This window comes from Oreochromis niloticus, linkage group LG6 (assembly GCF_001858045.2).
Source record: "Oreochromis niloticus isolate F11D_XX linkage group LG6, O_niloticus_UMD_NMBU, whole genome shotgun sequence".
NCBI classification, from domain to species: Eukaryota; Metazoa; Chordata; class Actinopteri; order Cichliformes; family Cichlidae; genus Oreochromis; species Oreochromis niloticus.
In genome coordinates this window covers 18,272,695-18,295,775 of record NC_031971.2, presented here as the reverse complement: position 1 = coordinate 18,295,775, position 23,081 = coordinate 18,272,695, and the positions used below count along the sequence as shown (strand labels likewise).

The 23,081-nt window shown below is 39.5% G+C and overlaps 1 protein-coding gene across 3 annotated transcripts in view; it reads right to left on the bottom strand.

Annotated features, from left to right (window-relative positions):
- tbck (TBC1 domain containing kinase) overlaps positions 1–23,071 on the bottom strand; it is a 46,819-nt gene extending 23,748 nt beyond the window's left edge. The window contains exons 1-22 of one of the 3 annotated variants that reach the window (XM_005456989.3): positions 22,814–23,071; positions 22,283–22,486; positions 21,121–21,193; positions 20,662–20,776; positions 20,472–20,545; positions 19,753–19,894; positions 19,612–19,672; positions 19,453–19,514; positions 17,884–17,945; positions 17,630–17,778; positions 16,940–17,078; positions 16,741–16,840; positions 16,386–16,435; positions 16,124–16,253; positions 15,885–15,983; positions 15,741–15,803; positions 15,515–15,641; positions 15,288–15,338; positions 15,112–15,195; positions 13,750–13,835; positions 10,766–10,802; positions 7,128–7,289 (exon numbers count right to left, since the gene is read on the bottom strand). In XM_005456989.3, the coding sequence (XP_005457046.1) occupies positions 7,128–7,289; positions 10,766–10,802; positions 13,750–13,835; positions 15,112–15,195; positions 15,288–15,338; positions 15,515–15,641; positions 15,741–15,803; positions 15,885–15,983; positions 16,124–16,253; positions 16,386–16,435; positions 16,741–16,840; positions 16,940–17,078; positions 17,630–17,778; positions 17,884–17,945; positions 19,453–19,514; positions 19,612–19,672; positions 19,753–19,894; positions 20,472–20,545; positions 20,662–20,776; positions 21,121–21,193; positions 22,283–22,475 (2,059 nt within the window). In that variant the 5' untranslated portion in view covers positions 22,476–22,486; positions 22,814–23,071. The other 2 variants (XM_003452229.4, XM_005456990.4) reach the window with 2 other exon arrangements.
- Positions 23,072–23,081: the final 10 nt, after the last annotated feature.

Genomic DNA, 23,081 nt, shown 5'->3' with positions numbered 1-23,081 from the left:
TTTCTTGGATCAGTTTTAATAGATGCTGACCCAGTCAACTAGCCATCACAATTAGGCCCTTGTCAAACTCGCTCAGATCCTTACACTTGCCCATTTTTCCTGTTTTTAACACATCAAAATGTTCACTTGCTCCTTAATATCAGTAACTGATATCTCAGTATATAATTTAAACTGAGATATTGGTTGACTGTATCTGTGAATCCTGCATCAAAACTTATTCATAATGTTTGCAGAATACAGAAATCAAAGATTGGGTTGTCATGAACTATTTTTGTTCTTAAAATGTAACATGATTGCAGAGGGCCTCGTGGTCATATGAATAATCACACTAAAGGCAAGCCTCCAGAGGCTTTCTGTTTATGCCTGATGGGTCAGAGCTCTTCTGGTAGTGCAATGACATCTACACAATACTGAAGTAGTGTAGTTTATTATTGTAATTACTTAATGTACACTTATAGTAGTTACTTAGATCCATGATTTACACTGTGAGTATATAGCTTTAAGTTGTTCAGGTATCATTATTGGAAAGTTTGCATAATTATTTCTTTACCCAGTCAATATACGTCACTACTTACCCACCATCTCGCACTAAGAAATCAATCTTGGCTGATCTGAAGTGCTCAGTATTACTGGTATTATTCAGTATTAGATTTAGAAGAGTTATGGAAGTGCCTATCTTGTAAAGACAGCTCAGTATTGACAATAATATCCTGCAAACAAGCGAGCTCACTCCAAGTTGTGTCACAAGAATGAGAAGGAGTCTTCAAATGGTTTGATTGCACTGTTGCTTCTAGTGAATCAATCTGTCTGGGATATTTGGCTGAAAACAGAAGAAATACTTTTGAGAAGTTAAGCCTTGATTTCTTTTCTTAGACTTGCACGAGAACATAAAATCTAAACAATGTATAAAAAATGTTTAGTTTGGAATGGATCATCCTTGCAGTTGTGGCTACAAAGTCAGGCTACACTTGACACACAGAAATACTGAGAAAAAACAAAAGCAGTGAAAGACAGTGGCTCAGATATTGTTGATTGGTCACTCCATTAGGTATATTCGACTGCTTATTAACGCAAATATCAAATTAGCCAATTACATGGCACCAACTCAATTTCATCATGTAGACATGGTCAAGCTGACCTGCAGAAGTTCATAGTGAGCATCAGAATAGGGAACAAAGGCGGTTTAAGTCAGTTCAAATGTAGCATTGTTGTTGTTCCTAGACGTGCTGGTCTGCTGCATTCTCCCACACAATCATCTCTAGTGTTTACAGAGCATAGTCCAAAAAATAAAAAAATATCCAGTGAGCAGCAGGTCTCTGGCTTTATGGTGCCAGAGGCCAGATGAGAATGGGCAGACAACTTACAGCTGGGAAGGCAAAAATAACTCAAATAACCACTTGTTACCTGCCACCTGAGTGGTGTTGATGATCATGTTCATCCTTTAATAACCACAGTCTAACCAACTACTGATGGCTGCTCCCAGGAGGATACTATGCCCTGTCACAAAGCCCAAATCATCTCAAACTGGTTTTTTGAACATGACAATGAGTTCACTGTACTCAAATGACCTCCACTGTCACCAGATCTCTGTCCAACAGAGCACCTTTGGGATGTGGTGGAACGGGAGGTTCACATTATGGATGTGCAGCTGATAAATCTGCAGCAACTGTGTGATCTTTTCACATCAATATGCACCAAAATCTACAAGGAATGTTTACAACACCTTGTTGAATCTATGTGCCAAAGATTTAGGGCAGTTTTGAATTTTAAAAATGGAGTCCAACTACCAAAGTGTAGTGGTAAATATAGCCAAAGCATGTTCACATAAGCTACAATGCAGCATATTCTTTAAAACGGCTTAAATCTATGTTTTAAATATCCTATAATCTATGTTTTCTGAGAAGTCACAGCCTTCAAAATTAGCCAGCTAGTTAATCATATAAGTGGGGGGCTATTTTTTAATTTTTATTTTAAATCTGACTTATTTTTACAGCATGAAGTTTTTATACAAACCAACTAGCTGCCCACAGCCTGTCAGCCTGTGGGCTGCTAATTGCATACTGGTACCAGTTGGAACAAAATTATATAACAGCATTATTTATTTTATTTTTGGTTCTAAAATTAAATAAGTAGCTTTGGTAACTCACAAAGAAACTTATCCATGCTGAAAGTATGTCTAGGAAACTTAACTTTCAGCAGGATTCCTCATCTATAAATACAGATGTACATCCATTAAGACGCTTTACTTACTGTACAGTACCACCTTTTCATTTGTTTTTTATATATATACACTATCTTAAATAGCTCCACATCAGGCCATTGGCCTCATCCTAAAATGTAAATGAAAATGTCCTAGAGACATTGTTGTTTCCATCCTCTACTTCTTCGTCTGCTAGCGTTCAAGGTGTCTGTCTGTGCAGTGTTTCTATAAGCAGTTTCAGTAAGTCATGGTTGTTTTTCTCAGAGCTAAACATCTATAAGTAGAGCTCATCAGTTCTGTGCCCATCTCAGCTCATTGAAGCAAATGCTAATGTCCCGTGAAGGCAAATGCCTCTGCACCATCAGTAGACACACGGTTCCCCCTTCAGCCAGGGAGCCTCTCTGGTCCATTGTGAATCAATGATGTCTCCAAACAGGACAGAGTTTTATAGATTACCCGAGGATACGAGACTAATCAAATGGGAATCACAGATTAATTGCAAACAAATGGGAAGCTGAGATGAATGTCTCGCTCCGAGTCTAAATGTTGCACAGCAGGTCACCTGCTTCACATGTTATGTTATACTCTGATATACTGACTCACTTATATTATTCACAACACTTAAAAGAAAACAATTCAGGGTCCTTTATCCTTTTGTCTTTTTTTAATCTGGAGACTCAAACAGGCGTTTTGTGGAGATAAGTCTTATTTGCATGTATGAAGATGACTTACAATACACACCGCATGATTTAACTGACATAATGAATACTTGGAAACATGACAGATTTTTCTTTGAATCTAGACCTCCCTTCTTTGTTGGAAAATTTGCAACTACAGACTTCCTGGTGTCATGCATAATAGGCTTGTCACTGAGAATTAATGTCTCTACTCCTATTTACTACCAAGAAAGAGGAAAAGAGAGGAGTGTGTCTGAACCATTTAAGAGCTACTGTCTTGCAATATTATCTTGACTGTTAATTTTTATTCTGGTAGCTGCGTATTTGAACAGAAAGACAGAAGACTTTTTTTTTTTTAAATTTCACAACTAAATGTCAAGTCTGCTTATAGATCTCTCCAATGTTCATCCAACTCGCTGAATCTCAGAATAAGTCATATGTGCAATGCAAGGTCTCTGGATTCGCAGTCATAGTCACGACCACTAAGTATAGACTTCCATCATGCACAAGCTAAAATTAACAAAAATGAACAGAAATCAGTGAAGTGTAGATTACACGAATGCTGCAAAGTAGCTTTCAGTAAACTGCATGATGGTTCAGCCTGAAATTATTTAAATTAATCTAATATCTGAGAGAGTTTAAACATACGCAGTAAAATATGTAATATTTGATATTTTTGCATCCAAACGATTTTGTAATTTATCCTTCCGTGTGTGCTACAGAAGCTGGACAGACTATTTGTCTTCTTTTATAATGTCCAGCCAGCAGCATGGTATATATTTTCTGCCTCCATACATGCAGCTCCTGTAGTTACAAAAATGTGACGCATGTGGACTCTGCTCTGAAACAAATGAATGTGAGCTTCAGTTGTATGAGGACATCAATTCTGCACGCCTGATGGCAGAATGGAGCAGGTGCGGTACACAAATCACAGGATGTCTACTATAACTCACTGTGTGTGCGTGTGTGTGTGTGCGCGTGTGCTTTCATGAACATGAATGTGGTGAGGCAAAGCACACACTGACCTTCAAAACCATATTTTTTTCATCAGTTGCTGAGAAGCACTATTAAAAAGTTAAAGAACTTCAAACATAACACTAAGCCTCTGTTTTTGTTCATGTTCTCTGCATTTTGCTGTATGTTATTTACTATATTTTACACGTTCATAAAATATAGGATTTAAATGCTCACATCTATCTATCACTTGTTATTGTATTTCTGAAGTAAAAACAAAAACCTCCTCTGACGTTGAGATGATTTATAATAATTATTTAGCTGCAGTGTTCATTCTTACAAAATAGGAAGCTCAGTGTGTCCTGCACTGTGTCATCACTTGCTGTCAGAGCTGTCAACTTTTCAACCTGCTAACACACTCTAAACCAAGCGATAGACCTTCACATATTCTGCACTATGACTCATAAATGTTAAGAATTCAGTTTTTGTTGCTCAAGAGACCAAATTTTTAATTTATTGTAGCTTCCTCTGAAATAATACTGCAGTCTTTGTAGAAATACTTAGTGTGCAGCAGCCAAAAAAGCTGGACTTGCTTTGAATTAAATGCTAACATGCTAAGGTGTTTTGGTGCACCACTGTGGCTTTTTAGGCCTGACACTTCTGCTTTTGCCTTCCTCATTTTTTTTAAAGACACACTGTACACAGTTTAGCAGACCAGATGCTTTTACTTCTGCCAAAGATGCACAGCAAATTAAGAGGTGAAAGAGTTTTTGCAGCTGTGAAACGACTTGCTTTTGCACATCAGGCAAGCTCCTTCACTTCTGTCTTTAAATCTCGCTTACAAACACACTTCTACTTCTTGCCTTTCGACCCACTGTGAGATGTTGACCGTGACTTTATTTCACTTTTTATGTACGCCTTTATTGTTAACGTCTACAGTTGTTATGTGTCCCCTATCTTTTTACTGTCTGGTCTGTATTTGTCTTTTATGTTATGTTTTGGGGTTGTTGTTTTTTTTAGTCAGTCCTGCTGTCGTTTTCTTGGAGTGCTTTTTAAATAAGGTGGTGTGGTATGGTAAAATATAAAGATGTGATTGCTGGCTTTTGCACTGGACTGCACTAACATTTGATAACCTCCCCATAAAAGCACAGACAAGTTTAATGGGGATTTTTCACAAATCAGAGGTTTGAAGCTTTAAAGCAGTGAAATTTTGACCTGATAGTGGGGTTAGTAGAGATGAAGCACCAAAGTTAGAAGGATTCATCATGTTGAAATATCACAGTCTTGACCATTATGGTGGACTGACAAACCCACAATGGCATCTCAAAAGCCACACTACTGTGGGCTAAAGAAAGAGCAATAAATCCATTGAAGATAGACCCATGCTGTCTTAGAGGTGATAAATATTGTGCTGAAGTGTGCAGAACTTAGGAGTCTGTCTTTGTAAGGTATATAAAACTATTGCGAGTGGGGACCAGATTGTGGCTCGAAGCTTAAGTAAACAAGTCCTGTTTGAGGTCATGCAGCAGCCTAGATTTCAGTCCTAATATAGTTTAGAGTGAGTGCCAGATACTACACTGTAACTACCTAGGTATACACAGGCTGCGCTAATGAGGCTGGCAGTGATATACAGAAACAAGCTGGCAGGAGGAACAACTCCAAGGAAGTCTTGCCAGAGAAGCTGACTGCAGCTCTAGGCCAACATATTTTACCTTTATAAGGAGAACTGGATCTCCTTTTGCCTTCTGCCTCAATCACATGAATCTCCTGGACTCGGGCAGTAAAAACAATGACGTATTGCAACCACTAAAGTTTGTAGAAGATGGGGCTCAGTTTACAGTCTGCTCCAGTGTCCCTTTTGGACAAATTGTTCCTGTCTCTATTGTTTTTTTTTTAAATCCCAAAGTCATTTTGCCTTTCAGCAAGAAAAAAAGGGGCTAAGCACCATTTGGAAATATAGTTTTAAAGGAAATTGTTTGAGCTATCCCCCAGGTGAAACTTATATTCTGAAGACAGACATTATGAATGCTGCTTGCTGACTTTATGTCACCGATACTTTGCTAAATAATCGCTTTGTGAAAGTGAAAAGGAGCAGTAAAGTGGATGCATAATCAGAGACACTGTTAGGACTCGTCATTGTACGGCAACATGCAGTCAACGGAAACAGCAAAATCCTGAATGCACTCTGTCACTGTCTGCCCATAACACATTTAAAACTCTGACCTGGAGTGAGTCTGTGAAAAGAATTTAATGAATACATTTAACCAACACGGTTAATAAGTATGCATATCCATTAAGCCTGTATGAACAGAACAAACCCGCTGCATTCCTCCCTGATTTGTCGGCCCTCCTCCTGTTTCGTACAAGAAAGGAATCGGAATTGTTTCTTTTGTCTGTAAAACACTGAAATCTGCAGGGATTAACGACGATACTGCAAAGTTAAAAGACTTTAAGTATTTGCCATCCCAACTTTTCAATATTTCCTCCTCCTACGTCTCATTCTTGCCGCTGCACTGACAATGGTGCTTAGGTGGTGTAATGAGGTATTAACGAATTTGAAATGTCTGTCCACGCGCAGGTGTATGCAATGTTTCCTATAGCGATTCACATTTGTTTCATAATTCTTTTGCCTTTTGTTCTTTTTTTTGCTTTTCAGTAAATATGTCTGTCTCTTTGCATTATCAAAGGAGGAAGGGGCCTCAGGCAACATGCTACTCTCACACCGCTATCGCTGACTTTATTTCTTTGTATCTACCTGGAATTTTGTAATTGCTCATTTAATGATATCATACAAGAGATGCTAAGACAGAAAGAGTTTAAACTCTGAAGGAAGACGATGTAAATGATCAAGAAGCAAACAAGCTGCGAGCAGACTAATTCCAGGGCGCAGCGATCGACTGTTCAGTAGATGCAGAGCAGAGCGTGGCAACGCCGGGAGCACATCAAGCAGCGAGTATGTCTGTATAAGAGTGCAGAGCTGTCTGCTTTGAGGGTATCATTAACTCAGACACATGAGCGCACATAAGTACTCTGAGAAACGGAACACTGCCTCCTAGAAATGCACGCTGCTTTAAGATGGAAACCCTTCGGGTGAGATTTTAAAAAAGGCAGAAAAAAAGTATTTTTGTTTGACTTTTCTTTGCTTACATGAGAGATTTTAAAGATTTTAGGAAACTCTCATATATACTGTTTGGCTGTAGGTAATTAAGTAACACTTGTATGAAAAAGAATTGTAAACAGGGAATAGGGAAAGTCTGTGTAAATACACAGATGTACATACCAGATGACATTCTTACCTGGCAGGTCAGAGAAGAGCAGGATGCATTCATTGAAGCCATTAGCCAATAGGCGGTCCCTGAGTTGCTGCAATATAGCTACGCCAATACAGAATGGGAATGAGGAGTTACCCAGGAGCAATGTGTCCCACAGGTGGAAGATCTTGTGCAGTGGAAAAACATCTGTATTGTGGGTACATAAAAAAAACACACAACAAAGACAAGATTTTACAAAGTAAGTGAATATAAGAGTGCCTGAAAAGAAACATGCCTCCAGAGATGCTCAATGGGATCCTGCAAATGGGACAATACTGTGCAGCATGCACACAGTGAGAAATAGATAATCAGTTTGTGTATAATGAGGATAATTTGCATGTGCACAGTGCGTTTACTTAACATGGCTTTATGGGTTTAAAACGGGGAGCTCACTAAACAAAACTGTGCACTGTCAATGCTGCCTGGAGGGATATTTGATGTGGGGGAGGCAGCTGGGAAAATGTTTCGAGGTGGGTGTTGTTGTGGAAAAATGACAGGAAGAACATCAGGGGGCTGAGGAGCTTTAGAGCAAGAAACCTGCACAGGTTATTCCAAGCCAAATAAAACCACATCCTGATAATACGTCTCAGAGCAGTTATTATTTCAGTCACATTACTCTCAGTGTTTTAAAATTTAAGGTTTCCCTTCTGTATAGATTTATGCATGCGAACCAGCATTGTCCACCTGTTTATATCATCCCGGGGGTTTGTTAAGGTGGATACTAGGCAAGCTGAAGTGTGTGCATGTGTGTGTGTGTGTGTGTGTGTGTGGGCAAAATGTGACTGTGGTGAGTGCTGTGAAAATGCCTCGGAGGATCTGCACCGCATTAGCAGTCAGCCGAGCTGGCCGGTGCATGTGAGTGACAGTCAGTGTGTCTGTGTGTGAATGGAAGATGACCCTCCAACCTTGTCTCATATTGGATCGGGGACATTAGCAGTCAGAAGGGCACACCTCGTGAATACTGGACTCACACACAGCCTCAGGGGGAGGATAAGGGTTAAAAGGGTCACAACTCACACTCCCCACACCAGAACTGGTCTCTGTGTGTGTGGGTTTAACTGAAGACGTCTCGCCGAGCAAGGTGAAGGGTTCAAAAAGATCAGTGGATAGTGCACATGCAGACTAATCTGGCTTCAATTAGTGTAAATTACAAGTTGTGTAATGTCTGTAACAGTCTGCACACTACCACAGCTCTAGTGTAACGATCAAAATTTATATCGACAAGGTGGCAAGTTATTAAAACGGTTGCTGTAAATGACGGGGCTGCCTAGAGGGAAACAGGTTAATTGCATATCATTTAATTTTGGGCCCCTGTTAATATGATCATTTTTCTGCGCTAAACCTGCACTCAGTGAAAGGATCAAAGTGTAATGCTGCCATCCACTGACAAACTTCATGCTGGGAGCATGCCAAATCCCCACCCCCCACAAAAATGTTTGAAAAAATGTCCCTTTAATAATAATAATGATGATAATAATAATATATATGTTTGATGCTACACAGGTAAAGGAATCATACATATCACAACTTTTTGAATTCACTAAAACACAAGGATATCTGCCAATCTGCATCACTGTGCAGACTGCAACCTTTTTTTATGAAGATTTTCTTTTCCTTTTAATCTAATGCTTAATATTGCTGATCTAAACATCTACATCTAGATCATCCCAAAAGGCTAATAAGACTCCAATCATTTGGCAGTAGTTCACTGATTGATAAGTTATGCATTTATGTTGAAGAACATCAAAAAGTGAGTTTTCGCCTTCTCTGTACTTGCTAATGTTTTACAAAGCCCCCTTTATCATGAGGCCAACTTCAAAAACATCCAGATCAGCACTATCAAAAATTTTAAGACTATAATAACTTCCCAACCCTCTCAAAGTACAAGTTTATAAGGCCACATCTGCAGTAATATGACTTTCATATTAAATTTAAAATGATCTCGGTCCAAATTAGCACTTGAGGACCCTTTTCTGAAATAATGCCCATACATACTAATGCATACACTATCACACATCTTTGGGAATGTGTGAGCTGGTCTGAACAGGAAGTGGACGATTAGTTGCTTTGTTTTTCAGGGAAGGGCGTGTAGTGACTAACAAGGGTTTGACCTTAAAGAAAGTGACTTAATCTTGTGTTTGTGTGTAAAGAAGGGCCAGGTGTGTTAAAAGTATTAGCAAACTATTAGCAAATAGCTTTGCTTAGGTGGTTCCCTTTGCATATTTATCCATGCTTGCAGTGTATGCACAGTAAGTACACACCCTTGTCATAGTGAACAGATGAGACAGTAGATGCCCCCAAACTCCTCAGACACGTTTCTGATGTTTTTGATTCTTTAGGGAGGTTAGATTCTTTCTTTCTTTTTTTTTTACTCTACCACCTGCATCCTCGGTGCCCTTAAAACTGGAAGAAACTCAGAGGTAAGATGGATTATACAAAATCCAAATCCGGGCCACCAAAACAACACAGAGATACCATTAATAAATATAGAGGAGGTTTTTTTAAAAATGCATCACGCTCTCCTCAAGGTTCTCCTGAGGGAGGCAAGCTTGCCGATAACTGTTAATGCATTTTTATCATGTTTCAAATCCATATTCATTAAAGGCTTTTTATTTTTATCATCCTGGAGTCGAGTCGAGTGCCTGGGATTGATTTTGTTTGCCACATCCTACCCGTGTTCTACCACATACTGTATTCTTTCCTCTGTTTCATATCACCTCTAAAATATTTTCAAGGCCTTCATGTACAAATGTATTATTGATCGCTTTAAATTCATGCACTCTGATCAATACTTTTCCAAACAGTCGTCAGTCTAACTGGCTATTTTATCTTTATTTCATGAAATACTTCAAGCAAAGCTGGATGTTTATTTAGCAAGTTTGCATTCTTTACACAGACAGGCAGAATTGCAGTTGTAACTTCAGATCGTTATTATGGATTTTATACATTCTGGACAATTACTGTATTATTTATTCCAATGTTCTGTTTCATTATTAAATGACTTTATTCTGTGCAGGCTGAAAAAATGCACTCAAGTAAATCAGGTCCTTTCTCTGGCAGATTTGATAGATTCACTGCAAACCCAGCTCAGCAAAACAACTGCACCTGAACTGTGAGCTGTCATATTTCATGTTATAAATTACTAAGTAATAACTGAGCTCCCCTCATGTGAGATGAAATTGAAAGTTCTGAATAAAGCCAGCAGTGGTTGATAGTTTTCATCAGAATACATGTTTTTTGTTCTTTTCCCGCATTGAATACAACACACATTTGAGCAGCTGTTTTTTCTTGTTGATCACAAGTTGGATTTTTTACTATTTATTCAGATAAATACAAAATTTTTAAAAAAAGAAGCTGTGCCGCTCAGCATCTCAGCTGATGCCCGACTGAGCGACTCTGTCCTTTCCCTTCAGGACTGGAATTAATTAGCAGCTATAGTAAAGGTCACCATGACCAAAATAAATAAAAAAAACCTACAGAACTCCAAATTTGAGCCAGTGACCTTTTCAGTCCTTTTTATTTGCACTCAAACTAAAATCTGACTTGAAATATCCTGTGAAAGTTTTTGATTAAACTCAGTGCCACATCAAGCCAGTGCATTGTGGGTGAAAAAAAGTACTTACGTGTAAACATTGTTAGGAACCAGGGAATAGCATAAAGCTGTGTGGAAAAAGAAAAGAGAAAAAAGATGATGACATATGACTACATAATACTACAAGCACAACTTATACATTGGGGAAAATAATTATATGATTATTATATTTTTAAGTTTGCTCACACGCACAAGGTAATAAACAGTCTCTAAGTTTTATGGTAGTTTCATTTTAATGGAGAGAGACAGAACTAAAAATCCAGAAATAACACATCGCAGCATGAATTTTGGCTGCCACAGGTTGTGTGCCCATATTGCAAACAGATTACAATCGATTGATCGATTATTCAATTACAGATACTCTTGATCTCAAGTTGTTATATGTAAGTACACCTGTCCAAAAAATCAATTTCATTCATTCCAACATCTCCACCACCGTGGGTAAGACCAAAGAACTGTCAAAGGACGTCAGGAACAAGACTGTGAACCTGCATAAAGACCATCAGCAAGAAGCTTGGAGAGAGGCTGACAAATGCTGGTCCAATTATTCAGAAATGGAAGAAATTTAAATGATTTACAGAAGACTTGGGAGAATAGGGCCGGGACCAGATGAAATCAAAATCGAGCTCTTTGGCATCAACTTATCCTGCCATGTTGGGAGGAAGAAAAATGCTGAGTATGACCCAAAAAACATAACCCCCACGGTCAAACACGGAGGTGGAAACGTTACTCTTGGACTTTTTTCTGCTAAGGTTACAGGATGACATCACCACACTGAGGGGCCAAAGGACAGAGCCATCTACTGTACCATAAAAAGAAAAGGCAAAAAAGAAAAACTGAAGCTTTGAGCTGCCAAGCAGCAAGTAAGAAAAGGATTTAGAGAGTCTCTGTAAAGAGGGGTGGGCTAGAATCCCTCCTGAGATGTGTGCAAACCTGGTGACCAGCTAAAAGAAACGTCTTACCGCTGAGCTTGCCAACAAGGGTTTCTCCACCAGTTGCTAAGTCATGTTTTGCTTGGGGATCAAATACTTATTTCACTCTTATTCCATTAAAATGAAACTAGCACAAAAATTAGAGACTGTTCATTTCTTTGGAAGTGGGCAAACTTAACAATTCAGCAGGGATCACATAAATTCCCCCACTGTACAGCATTCATGTGTGCGTAGTATTCAACACATCAACACGCTAAGACTCAAATGAAATGGCTGTGTATCTCCACAGCTAAGAAACTGTAGCAGCAATAAAGAGCAAACTGCTGAGTTTGGTTATAAGTCGACGGGAAGAACACTAACAATGAAAATGAATCTCACTATACTGATCTTGTCATTTGTCATTCGTCCTTTCTTTCTCTCTTATTTTACTCTCTGCACTTCCCCGGGAGGAAAAGCGTAAAATTGAAATGAAATAAGGCACACAGACAGATACAGACACACACACACACACACACATTACGCCATTAACCAACTGTTCTAACAACTGCCAATTGCTGGCCACTGTCACCAAGGCTTTGTAAATTTCAGCGGCAAAAGCTCTGGAGCAGCAACAGCGGAGTTATCTCAGCCAGTTTACTGATTGCTAATTGCGAGGGAGCTGGTGACTGTTCAGTGGACCTCTTGTGTGCCTAAGTGTGACGAGACGGCCACTGCACTCAGAGTCTCATCCTCAGCCGCAACAGCCCAGCAGCAGGACTGCGAGTGCAGCCAGATTGGATTAGTGTAGGTGTAAATGGCAGACTCAGGAGAGGCGATGTAGCCAAAATTGAAAGTGGCCCTGAATTAAACCACTGGCAACATGCAATTTGACTCTGCTGGAGTGGAGTCCAGGAACTCTGCAGCATTTCCAAAGATTACTTGTGGTTTCTGCATGTTTGCACAACATTTTTGAGGTTTTTTTCTTTCTGAAAGACAAAGTGTGTTGAACTAGCCGTGTTCCGGTTCGCATGTATGAGAAATCCATTCATACTGCAGTGACATTTGGCCTTTAAGTACAGATGGATTTACTGCCTGAGTAAAACAACAGCTCAGAGTGTGCTCTGCAGTTCACAAAGGGAAAAGGGATTTATTATATATAAAGTCTGATTACTGGGACTGAAATCAAGCATGAAAGCTGTATCAACAAAGAGAGTTCCAGTATTGCCCTGGCCTAACAACGAGAGCAAGCATACAAAGTCCCCTTTGAAATGGTAGTACTGTACATGCTCTAAATGTCAACCCAGGATGATAAGCAGTTTTTTGAAGGCCCAAGTCTGAACAATGAAGGAGCAAAAGACTAAAAGAATAACAACAGGGCATCTGTTCAGCATAAAACCATGTTTAAAAAGCCAAAAAAAAAAGCAAAACCACCTGCAGGCTACATTTTTTTCCCCAATACTTTCATATTCTGACAATCAACAAGCACAGTTTGGTGCTTCACTTGCTCCATTTTACAGCTGCAATATCAGACACTGAGGAAAAAGAGACTTAAATCCCTGACTCCTCTGTGATAAAGACCCCACTTTTCATCGGGTAACGTCTCAGAGGCCGGGCTGTGGATGACACACATTCATCAGCACACAAACTGAAACCCTGGAGAGACGGTGGAGACTTTAACCTTGTCACTGTCTGAGCAGAGCCGTAAGAAGGAAAGCAAAGGGCGAGAAGAGGTGGCGCAAAGTAAGAGAAATAAGGTAAGCCTGACAGAGGACAATCATTAAGTGTGCCTTGCAGACATTAGCCGCTGTATAAATCATTACCAGCAGACTATGGGGAAAACTTGACCCTGGCCACAAATTCTGGAAATGGGGATGTGGAACAAAAAATGTCATTGACTATGAAAAGATATACGTAACAATCTATGGATGGTCATTTCCTTTGTCCCCTGGCAATGAGACACTAAGAATATTTTTGTACTATTTTTGACTTGCCATTAAATATAAATTTGCAATAACAAAAAAAATGTTAATAACCAGGCATGTCCTACACTGCTGACTTTTTTTGTCATCACTCTGCCAGAACACTTGCACTCTTGGTAACTTACATCTGGGATGAAGCCAATCTCATTTAGATGGTTGCTTAGCTCTGGGTCATGGAAGGCAATCATTTGAGAGAAGACAGTCAAGTACTCTGAAAAAGAGGCAAAAGGTCCATAAAGAGTGTACTGAGTAGTTTGAGTGCTCAGGCGTGAAGAACAGTAGGCCTGACTAAACAAAGCTCTATAGTAACCAGTAGAAAATACAACCAACAGTGTTAAGCCACCTCTCGTTTCTTTATATTTTGCAAGAAAAATGAAACATAGATGCAACATTACTGAAGCAGTGTGGGCTCATCTTGACAAAGAAGAGAAGAAAAGGCAGCCAACATCCAAAGAAGAGCTTTGAATGTCCTTCAAGAAGTCTGAAGAACTATTCTCAACGACTACTTAAGGAAATGATAAGAAATCAGACTAAGAGAGTTCAGGCTGTGCTAAAGAATAAAGCTGGTCATAACAAATGTTGACTATTGACTCAGTTTTTGCCGTATATACTGCATTGCTATGTACATTTGTACACGTTTCAATAAACTGCTCAAGCTATTTCTCTTTTTTCAAGCAAAATATAAAGAAATGAGGGGTGATGCAGTATTGTTCATCAAAGAAATACATGAACATACACAAATGTGACTCAGAAAAGCTTGAGTGTAGTAATTCCATCAAGTGAATCAATTTTATTGAAATTTAGTCAACTCTCATGTGTTTAAAAAAAAGGAAAACCCACATGTTGCTCGTACTCTCCTGATCCACTTTTCAGCCCTTCTCAACCTCTGTACATAGTGAATGTAAACTCATGCTGCACAAAGCTGTGCAAGCCCCATTTCTTCACACAGTTCATCTACAAAGGAGCTCTGACCAGAAAGATAAACATTAGAAAGCTCTCTCCAGGGCATCTAGCAGGGGAAGAAATGATAATAGTCACATTCCCCATGGAGTTCAAGAGGTGTGTGATGCAGCTGTTTATCAGTCACGTACGAATTGCCTGTGACATTTCTCTGCAGGCACTTGCAGTTTCATTTGTTTCCCTATCTCTAAATGATGTGACTCAGCTGCAAACTCCATTAAGAAAGACTGAAATTAGTTTTCAGAGCTTAGAAGCAACATGGAGCCAAAATTTAATCAACATTGAGCTGACGGGCTGATGCTCAGTGCCAGCCGATGATAATTTGCTTTTGAACTTAACTGAATGCTCAGACCACGTTTAATGCTTATTACTGAACTTGCAGTTGACTACATATGATAACTGGTAGAAATGGCAACAACTAATAAAATAATATGGAACAGCGTCTGCTCGAAGAATGAAAACTGATTATTTCATTAGTGCGTAAGTAACTCTCTGAGTTGTGCAAAGATTACTCAAGTATAGCTTACCTTGGATCACATGAGAGTTGTCCTTCAGAAAGAAGTTGTACAAGTACTTGGGGATGAAGGCAGACATGCAGGCATATGCCAAAGCTGGGAAGAGAATCAGATAAAAATCAAAGTATGAAAAGGAATGTGGAGATAAAATGCTAGTTAGCTACTTGAGTTCACATTAAAAGTCTTGCCTTCATTGTTGAAATTCAGATATAGGAAGGGGGCACAAAGCGAATCCAAACCTGAAGCGAAAATCAAATCAGAACAGCTCATCATCTTTGCACAAATTCAACTGTAGGGTCAAGAAATTTAACAAGGAATTTGAAAAGTGTGGCATGACCACCACCTAGTGTCTATTTATGTAAAGTGCAATAATAAATAGTGCGAGTTACAAGAGAAGGAAATCCAAGTGACTGACCCTGCCAGTAGACCAGGTCAGGGTGAGACACCACCCACGCTTTCAACACACGTCTGAACTTGATGTGGCCCTGAGGAGATGACAGCAGCTCATCATATTGGTGGCACCGTGGGATGTCCACCTCAATCTGTAAGCATGTGCACAAAAAGACCAAAGAAACTGAATGAAGCAAGATTAAATCCACTTGCATATATGACGTAACATGCATTTTTAAACAGCTGTGTACCTGTCTGTCAGTTGGTATGGGAGTATCCTTGTCTATACCTTCATATTTAGCTTGAATGTCACCCTGTGCAAAAGAAGAAGAGTAAGCGGTACCACAGACAAATATAAAAAGGCAACTTTTATGCAGTCAGGACTTATTTTCTACCTCAATGCCCAGCAGGCCAGCCCACGCCAGCCCTCGTACAAGCGGGGGAATGTCCACTCTGGCTTCTTTCCACACTAGGGTCTTCTTGTACGGGTAGGCCTAAAGTCAAAGCAATACATTATTGAGTCCCAGTCTAACAATAACACGTTTAAACAACAAATACTACAAATACAGGACAGAAACTGAGGAAATGCTTTTGCATGCCGAGTGCTGTACATGAATTTGTATGGAGCCCAGACCTTGAGCAATCTGTCAAAGAGGATGATGCGGATCAGCTGGTATTCGGTGTCTCTTTCACGGATGATGAGTGGCAGCGTGACGGCGGCCGACAGTTCATTGCTGCTGTTGGACTGGGGCAAACTCGACTGTCTGGAGGAGGGAGAAATAAGCAGAGGGGGGGGTATGACATTACTCAAGCTAAAATAAATGACGAGGTGAGGTGTAAAATACTAAAGGGGAGGAGAGGATGACAAGAGCAACTTCAGGATTGAGAGCACTTACTCGTCTTCGAGGAGAGGGTAATAGGCTTCTCTGGCTACATCTTTCAACCTCTGGGGGGAAAAAAGAGACCACTTATGGTAAAAACAGTAACAGAGGTTTATAGTTTCTATAAATATCTAGTCTCTATAGTAATTAATAGTTTCTATTGCAAGTGCAATTTGACTGCAGTTGCAATACATCCAGGACACACTTCGCAAAATTAAAAGATTCTGTCAACTAATAAAAACACACTTATCAATAAAAAAGTAAGAGTGGCATAATGACTGCAATATGAGTGTTGTTCTCGGTATATCAAAGGAAACATAGACAGCTGCAGTAGTGTTCATAAAGAAATGTACACATTTTATGGTCTTACATTTCTGAGTTGGCACAGAGACAGCGTCACTGTCGTGTCATCGAGCAAGAAACTCCGATCCCTGCCCTGGCCAAACGTCTCCCCATCCTCCAAGACGAAACTGAAAAGGAGATGCAAACGAGATGCAGACAGGCTCAAAATTGAAATGAAAACTGCCAACCGCTCAGTCTTTTGTGTTTGTGCATATGTTGTTTTATACTTGGGCAGTGTGGAGATCGGTGGTTTGGACTGAATGATTTCCTGGTTGGTGAGCTCCTTTTCTAGGTCTCCACCTGCCAGACACCACAGATAATAAACCTCATCTATGGCCCGCTCCGACAGGTAATCCTCATCGTCGTCTAATAGTACACACACACACACACACACACACACACACACAAAAAGAGTAAAAACCCAACCGGCACAGGTGGCTCTACAACATATGAAAATAAATGGTGAAAGTAGTGACTGTTTGAAAAGGAAATGACACTTATAAAGTCTTTTTTTAATTATTTCATCTGGCCTGTAACAAATAAAACAAACAGAGTAAATCTAAGGAAATCGCTTCCAGAACTAGAAAGCAGGAAAAAACAAAACTTTCTCATTTCTACTGTCAAGATGTTCTCGACAGTGGAAAACTGTTGGCGTGGTGAAGAGAAAAGAGATTTTGGAATTAAATACAGGACAGTATGGTATGTGAAAAGGAGGATAAAACAATACTACGACTTTATTAGTAAAGGAACACTTAATTAAAGCAATTTCTGGATAATCTGTTCTGTTTTAAGAGTGTTTTTAAGGTTTTTAATCAAAGGAAAGTAGTTTGACATATGGTTTGTGTCTGTCCGACGTTGTTGTGTGTTTCAGTGTCTGTGTAAGTCTGGATATTTGTTTGTGTGTAAGTGGGTAAGACCTTTGCAAAGGTCACTGATGTCATCTGGGAGCACCAGATGTGCACAGCGCAGGGATGAGGAGAACAGGCTGACAGGCTTCTGGAAGGGTGTGTAGTGGCAGGAGATGCCATTAAACACAGGGTCTCGCAGTAGTTCTGCAGGGGTTGCCCTATATTATGTATAAAAGTCAAAAGACACCAAAAAAGATTTTCTTTTTAACTTAATGTCTTATGTCCTGCAACAGGATATGATATCCAACAGAAACTGGATTTACCTTTTAGATGGAAGAAAGGTCAAGCACTTCCTTAATAACTCAAGAACACTGTCAGGCAGCTCCTGTAAATATTATACAAATATGATCAACTCTGTCATAAATGGAACAGACACACCGCATTGATGCTTCCAAATAAGAGTCAAGAAATATTAGGGAGCATTTGCACAGTTGTTTAATTATACACATCAAATATTAAAATTGTTTCTTTGTTTTTTTAATGCTTTCCAAGAGTGTCCATAGCCAAGACAACCTGGTTAACCTAGCAGGGTTTTCCATGGTGGAAGAAACCACAACTCCAGGATAATGACGTGTACAAGCACTGAGAGAACATGCAAACTTCACACAAAAGGGCCCTGCCCATGTTGAAACTGCTGCCCAACTTACATCATGTATATTATGTATATATCTTGACACCACCACATTGCTTAGCTTCGAATGCTAAAAATGACCCATTTTTGACATTAAAAAAAATCTACTACCCTTTCAAATTTTTTTGTGACATTAAGTGCAAGCCAAACAAAATCACAGCATGAGCATGTACTAGTTATAATTACTTCTAGGGATTTACATGTGGCAGACAGTGCTGAAATAAGCCACAGAGTGTGCAGAAGACGTCAATAATGACATCTGCAGAAAAAACCATCGGTGCAAACTTGCCCTCAATTCAGGATTTGTACAAATCCAGAATCAGGAAATGAACAGGCAATATCACTGCAGACCCATCACACCTCACAAAAACCTGTTCCGACTCCCTTCCTCTGGTAGGTGCTACAGAGCACTGTACGACAAAACAAGCAGACATCTATACAGTATCTTTCCACAGGCTATCACTCTGATGAACACTCAGAATGGTCACATAGTGTCGGTACATAAACGTTCACCATACCTGCGGCTGGATGAAAGCATGCTGTATATACTGTTTTGTTTGTCTTTTATATCCATTCATCATCATACAGACCTATATAAGATATTTTTGTTTGAATCACAAACTCCACCATTCATGTAAAAAATATTCAATAATTATTTGAGTGAAATAAATCACCCAAATAACTCAAATGATTTAGGTGAGTAAACAACAATATTTTTAGACTGAAAATATGCACAATCTGATTCATGCTGTTTTGATTTCAGAACCTACATTTTGGTATCCAATTAGCATGAAGATCAAAGACATCAAAACACAGCCAACCTAGAGATAAATGTAGGTTTTACATGCGATTATAATACTGTGATGATAAATCCAACTTTAATGACTCTGTATTTTTATCAGAAAACAAAAACCTAACTGCCTATCATCACAACGTTTGTCAGCATGACTCATAAGTAGGTTTACTCACGTCGTACTCAGATCACACCTATATTTAAACTTCTCTTTGATTTCATCTGCACACGCTGAAAGTGTATCTTGAACAGTTGTGACTTTAATGTGCTGACAAAATCTGGCCATAGATAGACAGAGAGCTCTCAAACTGTCTTTTATGGAGTTTTTGTTATAGTAGGTTTCACACACACACACACAGACAACACCAGCTATAACATTGCTGCCGGTCAAACAGACATTAGGTTTACCTTAATGGTATCCAAGCAACCATGTTCCTCTGCAAGGACAGTGACAATGTCATCCATGCAACCTGAGGAGGACAAACAACATCGCCACTTAAGCCTAAACAAGATTAGAGGCACAATTTTTTCAGTACTCTGAATAACCCGGACGACCTTTGTACTCACCCAAGGTTAAAATGAATTTCAGCCTCTCGCTTATATCAATATTCTGCAGGAGTCTTCTGCCCTGCAATTGATTCGGTTTTAAGGTAGAATTTCTAAACAAAAATCCAAATTCAAGCATGAATGTTTATTAAGAATTCTTACTGCACACAATTCAAAGAGCAAAATGCCGAGCGACCAGACATCAGACTTTGGTCCCGAGGGCAGAGGAGCTTCATCACGGGAAGGGTCACTGGGGTGGAAGGAGCCCTGAGCGATCACCTCTGGAGCAAGGTATGATGGGTACCTGAGGCAAAAATGACAGAGCAGATAAGTACTGCACTTTTATAAGCCTCTGAATAAGACAAATTATAAACAGCAAGTTAATTAAAGCTTTAAAACCCACAGGGCATTTGTTGAATTTCTGTTTTATATCTAATATGACATCTTCATTATTACTCTATGTAAAGTGTCGTTATTGTTCTTGTTAATAAATGATTTCCAACCAGCTGTTCCTTAAAGCGAAAGCTGTTTGTCAGTTACATTTATTGAACTTTCAACGCCAAATGTTTCATGAAAGTCACAGGAATGTGCCATCATTTCTCTTCTCAATCTGCAAAAGGATATTACACAGATACTTGGTAGAACACGAAGACCTTTGGATTGGGATCAAAGCCCAAAGATCTGTTACAGTTCCTTAATCAGGATGCCCTAAAAGCTGGTTTCTGTGAAAAAGGATATGAGCCAATTATGCATCATTTTTACGGTCAATTGCCTGTTTTTTATTTTTATTTTTTTGTTGACTAACTGAAACCAGATATTGGTGAAGACTTGACCCTTTACAGTGAGCTAACTGAAGGAAAAAAAAGAAGAAAAGGACATACCCAATGGGAAAATCCACATCTGCCCCGTGATCAGTCATGTGATAAAGGCCGAACTTTGCCAGCTTGACGTTCCCCTGCAAAGACAAGCTCGACATTAGAGTGCAAAACTTTTTTGGGGGGGGGGATCTTGTTTAAAACTGGACAGTAACTCAGGCGAGCATAAACCTGATGACTTTGATAGAAATGGTACCTTGCAGTCCATGAGCACATTGTTTGGGCTGAGGGCTCGGTGCACCAAACCATGTTTGTTCATAAACTCCAGGCCTTCAAGAACCTCGTAGGCTATTTGCAGCACCTTTTCCGCACTAGCACAAACAGAAACCTTTTTTATTGTTAATGCGCATAAAAGTGTACATCATGGGTGGCTGTGGCTACAACATAGCTTGCCATCACCAGTGTGTGAATGTGTGCGTGAATGGGTGAATGACTGGATATGTAAAGCGCTTTGGGGTCCTTAGGGACCATAAAAGCGCTATATAAATACAGGCCATTTACCATTTACCATCATATAAAAAACCTTATGAACAATAAGGTTTAAAGGGAACTGCTCAAAAGTGAAAGTAAAGAAAGGTCAAATAACAATGAGTCATTCACATGTCACATTCACATTTTATATGTATTGCTGTCTGGTTAATTTTGGTCGTTTTACCTGGGTGTGTTTTCTGGTTTTTGGAAAATGCTTAAACTGTTCTCATAGTGTTCGGCAACAACAATCAGCCTTTCTGAGGAGCAAGAAAAAAAAAAAAAGATTATTAAAATCAGCAATAGGGTCACTATTGATAATATACCTAGACTTAATCGAAATCTAGCAAGAAGGATTAATGGTTGAGATGCAAATACATTCAAGACTTTTGCTGTCAGAAAGGAAAATTTCAGAAGGAAAAACAAAAAACTTCTAGATCAGTATTTTCCAAATGTTCACAACCATTATGTAAGGATGGTGTTTGAAGGACTCCTTAATGACATACTATGTCATTTCCCACTTGTAAATACATAGATGTACATTCAGTGGCCACTTTGTTAGGTACACCTAATTAGAAAAATTACATGGCAGCAATTAACACATTTAAGCATGTAGACATGGTCAAGGCCATCTGCTGAAGTCAGAATGGGGTAGAAAGGTCACCTCAGTGATTTTGAACGTGACAACGGTTGTTGGTGCCAGACGCGCTGGTTTGATTGAGTGGCAATTCTCTGGGAGAAAATGCCTTGTTGATGTCAGAAGTCAGAGAAGAAAACTCAAATAACAACTTGAAGCATCGCTGAATACGCAACATGTGGAACCTTGAAGCAGATGGGCTTACAGCAGCAGAAAACACCAGGGGCTACTCCTGTCAGCAAAGAACAGGAACCAGGCTACAGTTCGCACAGGATAAGCAAAACTGGAAACAAGAAAAGTGGAAAAACGCTGCCTGATCTGATGAGTCTCAACCTTCAGATGGCAGGCTCAAAATCTGGCATAAACAACATGAAAGCATGGATCCATCCTGCCTTGTATCAACAGTTCTGCCCGGCAGGTGTATTGCTGGTGGTGTAGGTGATATTTTCTTGGCAAACTTTGAACCCCTTTGCTTACAGCAGAGTAATGTGCTTTATAGGTATTCCCAAAATCCATAAATCGTAGCAAACATAGATACAACACAAGCATGCCATTAAACATATTATGTGTCACCACTTTAATAAGTTCTGTACTGAAAGCCCAAATTAATAGCTTTAATTTAGAGAAGTTGTTTAAGTGCTTAATATGAAATGTGATCACAGGTTACACAATTTTATTTTAGCACTAGAAGAGACAAGACAGAAAGCCATACCGTGCTTCCCTCTGGAAATGTCCACATACTGGCAGAGTCTGGGGTGAGTGATGGTTTTGAGAATCTGGAAACGTCCCAGGATTTTGATGGAGTTGGGAGTCAGAGGGAGTCCATTGCTTCCACAGACATCATGTGGAAGAGCTGAGGCAAAGAAGGTAAAGGCTCCTAGCTGGGCGTCTTTAAGGGAGCGCATTGTGCCACTGGCTTGAAAAAAGTGATAAAGGGAAACAGCAAGGGGAAAAATATGTGTAAAACATGAATGAAAGAAACATTAATCAATACTGTGGTGTGGTATATTATCCAACTTCACCATTAATGTAATTCAAAACAAAACTGAGGTAAAGCCCATCACTGGAGCAAAAGGGTTAACACTGAAGTTGTTATTACAACACACTTACACCAGTTAGTTAACAGAAGGATCGTTTCGGAAGCAAAAGACAGAGTGCGAGAGGGCAACGACGCTACTGAATGTATGAAGTTATGAAAATAGCTGTCATGTCAGATGTGGAGCCGTCGTTTAGTATGCATTACCTCAAAAAATACGTCCTCTCTAAAGACGAAGCTGCATGACCATGTAAACGAGTAACCTGAAATGATTATTATTAAAATGTCTTTTGAAATGAATTATTTTTCCTGTTTCTGCGACACGATGAAAACAGCTGAGCGAACGTGATCTACGACGCTTATTTCGTGCGACGAAGGGGGGGGTGGTGGTGCAAAGAAAATACTTTGCACGAACGAGACAGCGGTGTTAAAATTTCATCCAATAAAAGAAAAAAGACAGTAAAGTCACTGAATA